This window comes from Nestor notabilis, unplaced genomic scaffold (genome assembly GCF_000696875.1).
Source record: "Nestor notabilis isolate BGI_N333 unplaced genomic scaffold, ASM69687v1 scaffold28450, whole genome shotgun sequence".
Classification (NCBI taxonomy): domain Eukaryota; kingdom Metazoa; phylum Chordata; class Aves; order Psittaciformes; family Psittacidae; genus Nestor; species Nestor notabilis.
In genome coordinates this window covers 3,152-6,933 of record NW_009911115.1, presented here as the reverse complement: position 1 = coordinate 6,933, position 3,782 = coordinate 3,152, and the positions used below count along the sequence as shown (strand labels likewise).

Sequence of the window (3,782 nt, the reverse complement as noted above, 5' to 3'; positions counted from 1 at the left end):
GGTTTTGGGCCCCAGATAACGGTACTCGGTGTGGCCAGCTCCTTTGCTCCAGTTTCCATAGCAGTGGGGCACTGATCAACCCCGTTTCCCTGCCCTCATTCCCCGTGCCCCTCTTGGCTGGGGAAATGGGGGCTGCCGCCAGCAAAGTTATTGTAAATAGGAATTAAATCCCCTACTGCATAAACACATCTGTGCGTACAAGCAAGGGGAACCAGGGAGGATGGGGAAAAAGGGGTGCTTGTTGTTACCCTAATTTTTAGCAGGGTACAAATGAGAGTACCAGTGCCAGAGGACACTGATTGCATATACAAGCTGACTGCAGGCATGGCCCCCATGTTCTGGTGCATGGGGAGCTCCCGGGGCACAGCTTCCTGTAGTTTGATGACCTCTGTCCCTCCCACCTCAGGATTACTATGGCAAAGAGCTGCAGAAGACGGAGGACCTGAAAACCAATGCATGCATCACCTTGAGCAAGCCCGTTCCCAGGGCGGTGAGAGATGCCTTGGAGTGTGTCCACAAGGAGGTGGTGGCCAAGTAAATCCCAGGGTTTCCCCTCTGCTGTTGTGTCCCCATGGGCTGCAGCCCTTCAACCACCATGCCCAGGGGAGCACCTCTGCCTGGCTCAGCTCAGCATCCCCTCAGGTACTATGGCTGCGGTCTGGTGGTCCCCGAGTGCCTGGCATCGTGCCGGATTCTGGACCTGGGTAGCGGCAGTGGCAGAGACTGCTACCTGCTGAGTCAGCTGGTTGGGGAGCAGGGCCATGTCACCGGCATAGACATGACCGAGGGCCAGGTACGTCACGGAGCCAGGGCTTCCCCTCATCCCCCCAGCATCCTCCCACCGTCATCCCCTTCCTTCTCCCAGGTTGAGGTGGCGAAGAAGCACATTGCCTACCACATGGAGAAGTTTGGCTACCGAAAGCCAAATGTGGATTTCCTCCAGGGCTACATGGAGAAGCTGGGTGATGCCGGGCTGGCTGACAGCAGCTACGATGTTGTCATGTAGGTACCGCATATGGCACTGCCAGCCCTGGTGCTGCTGCTGCCCAGGGTTGTGGGCTGGGGTCCAGGCCTGCATCCCAGTGGGTCTCCTGCTTCAGGAGCACATGTTAGGAAAGGGAAAATCCCAACTGAGTGAGTTAGATCCTGGGGATATACGAACTGCCCATTTCATGGTCAAATTGGCACCTCCAAATCCTGCATGAAGCAATGGGACATGGAGTAGGCAGTGGATGTGCAGCAGCTGATGGTGCTGAGTGTATGAGAGGGTGCAAATGAACTCTGGTTTCCTCCCAAGCTCCAACTGTGTGATCAACCTTGCCCCTGACAAGAGGGCTGTGCTGCAGGAGGCCTACCGCGTGCTGAAGGTAATGCTGGGGCCAGTGCCCATGGTGGCAGCGGAGCAGGTTTGGGGTGGCCCTGCTGTTGGGGAGACACTGGGATGCAGCAAATGGGATCCAGCATGGTGATGTGGGATGGGGCCAGGGGAGGGCACCTTTGGATAGGGTTCTGAGTAATGTAGCATTGAGGGGCTCCCTATTCTCCCTGCCCCTTTTGTCCTGTTGCTTCCTGGGGTCTCCCTTCATTCCTTGCTGCCTTCCAGCCTGGAGGAGAGATGTACTTCAGTGATGTCTATGCTAGCCAGCGCCTGAGCGAGACCGTCCGGAAGCACAGGGTGCTGTGGGGTGCGTAGGGCTCCGTGATGGGGTTGCATGGGATGGGGAGACTGGACCTTTGCCTCCATCACCTTTGTCCACCTTCTCATGCTAGGAGAGTGCCTGGCAGGAGCCCTGTACTGGAAAGACCTGTACAGCATCGCTGAGGAGGTGGGGTTCAGCCCCCCGTGCCTGGTCACTGCCAGCCCCATTACCATCGGTGACAAGGAGCTGGAAAGCATCATTGGTCAGGGTCTGAGCAGAGAGCAGCAGCTCTGGGCAGCCATGGGGGCTGTGCTGGGATCCGGCGCTGGTTCCCAACCCACCAGCCTCTCTCCTTTGCAGGTGACTGCCGCTTTGTCTCCGCGACTTTCCGCCTCTTCAAGGTGCTGGGTAGTGGCCAGGCCGGGCCAGGCCAGGTCGTCTACAATGGTGGGATCATGGGCCATGAGCAAGAGCTGGTGTTTGATGCCAACTTCACCTTCAAGGTGCGTGTGTGACACATTGGGGCTCCCCAGGATGCCACGAGTCCTGGTCTGTAGGGATGGGGTAAAGCAGTGCTACTCAGCAGTGTCCTCTGTGATTTTGGGGGTAAAAGGGGTGGTAGGTGGGAACAGGGGGGCTATATAAACCGTGGAAGGTACAGACAGGTAGCCAGACCCATGCATTGCATTGTGGTGAGGGTGGGAGCAGGACATCCATGATGGCTTCACAGGAGGGTTTGAAGCCAGCTGCTTGGTGTTGTGAATGTTTCTCAAGGTTTTGGGGTCAGGCTGCGTGCTCCTGCTTTTGCTCCCTGTCATCTGTCTGGGTGGCTGGGGTCCTCCGGGCCATATAACCCAGACCCCAGCCCTGTGACCATCCCTCTGCCCCCAGGAAGGAGAGGTGGTGGATGTGGATGCCGAGATGGCTGCGATCTTGAGGAGCTCCAGGTTCGCAGAGAAGTTCCTGATCCAAGCTGGTGCTGCACCACAGGGCTGCAGTTGCAAGGGGGTCAAGGTTGGTAGCAGGCAGCCCCACAGCTGGGTTTGGTGATGGGGATATGTTTGTCGTATGCAATCAGAGTTGCCCTGGGGTATCAGAGGAGTTATGGCATGACACCAAGAGACATGAGTCCACCGAAGGGGTGCCTTAGTTTGGGCAACTGCACACAGCACAGGTTGGAGCCCTCCGAAGGGGGGATCTGCTTTAACCACCAGACATGAGAGCCCCTTTGCCTGCCAACATGTCCATGGGGGCTGCCGGTCTGACAGCTGGAGCTGCCTCAGATCTCCCAAGGGGAGACATCCTTCTCCATGTTAGATGGCTGGAGACAGCCTGCCCCAGGGAGGTGACGGCCAGTCCCTGTGCCTTGTTCCTGCCCATCGCCCTCCCAGCTGCTGATGTGAGCTTGGCCCTGGCTGCCAGCCCTGACCTCACAGCACGAAGCACCTCTATCAGCTGGAAGCCTCTCTTCTTTCTTTGATGGTCCCTCCAACCTGTAGATGGGCCAGGAGAGGCAAGGGAGATATCACCCTGCAGCTGCATGTCCCTGAAACACAACCTTGTACTTGGGGAGGGGGAGATGTTTTTGTGTCCCTGTCCAAGCAGGAGGCACTTCTCCGACAAAAGCAGAGCTGAAGTCCCAGAGAAGCTCTTGGCTTCCTCCTCGTGGCAGGAAAAAGCAGCTGAGTGACCCGGGGCTACCCCATGTTAGCTATGGAGGGTCTCCTTGGGCTGCACTGCTGGCAGGGAGTCAGCTGGGGGGAATGCAGCCTTCCTGGGGTGCCTCTTGCTTCTCTCTGGCCTGATCCTGCCCCCACTGCTCTCTGCCCTCCAGGAGAAGATCCGTGATCCCTTCCAGCTGCTGGAGCAGCTATCAGTCTCACGTCCTGCCTGCTGTCCTGTCTGAGCACCGAGCAATGCCCTGCACCGGAGGATGCCAATAGGGCAGGAGGATGCGGCCCCAGTGTCGTGGGGCTTCCACCTCACAACAAATAAATGGTCAAGCTTGAAGGCTGTGTGCTTGTGGCCAGGACCGCAGGGCCTGTGGGGTGCTGTGCTTCCCTGCTGGGGCTTGTGGGGCAGGTTGTGCCTGGTTGTAGTGAGGATGGGCAGTTGTCCTATGTGTCCTCTCACTATGGGGCT

General features: G+C 58.0%; 1 protein-coding gene across 1 annotated transcript; it reads left to right on the top strand.

Moving 5' to 3' along the window:
* Positions 1 to 406: 406 nt before the first annotated feature.
* On the top strand, positions 407 to 3,546 carry AS3MT (arsenite methyltransferase; the record flags this gene model as incomplete). The annotated part of the gene is made up of 9 exons (XM_010013180.1): positions 407 to 534; positions 643 to 793; positions 866 to 1,002; positions 1,298 to 1,367; positions 1,604 to 1,685; positions 1,771 to 1,902; positions 2,001 to 2,143; positions 2,532 to 2,654; positions 3,475 to 3,546. Coding segments are annotated over 9 exons (1,038 nt in total), but the record flags the coding sequence as incomplete, so codon positions are not given.
* Between the last annotated feature and the right edge of the window lie 236 nt (positions 3,547 to 3,782).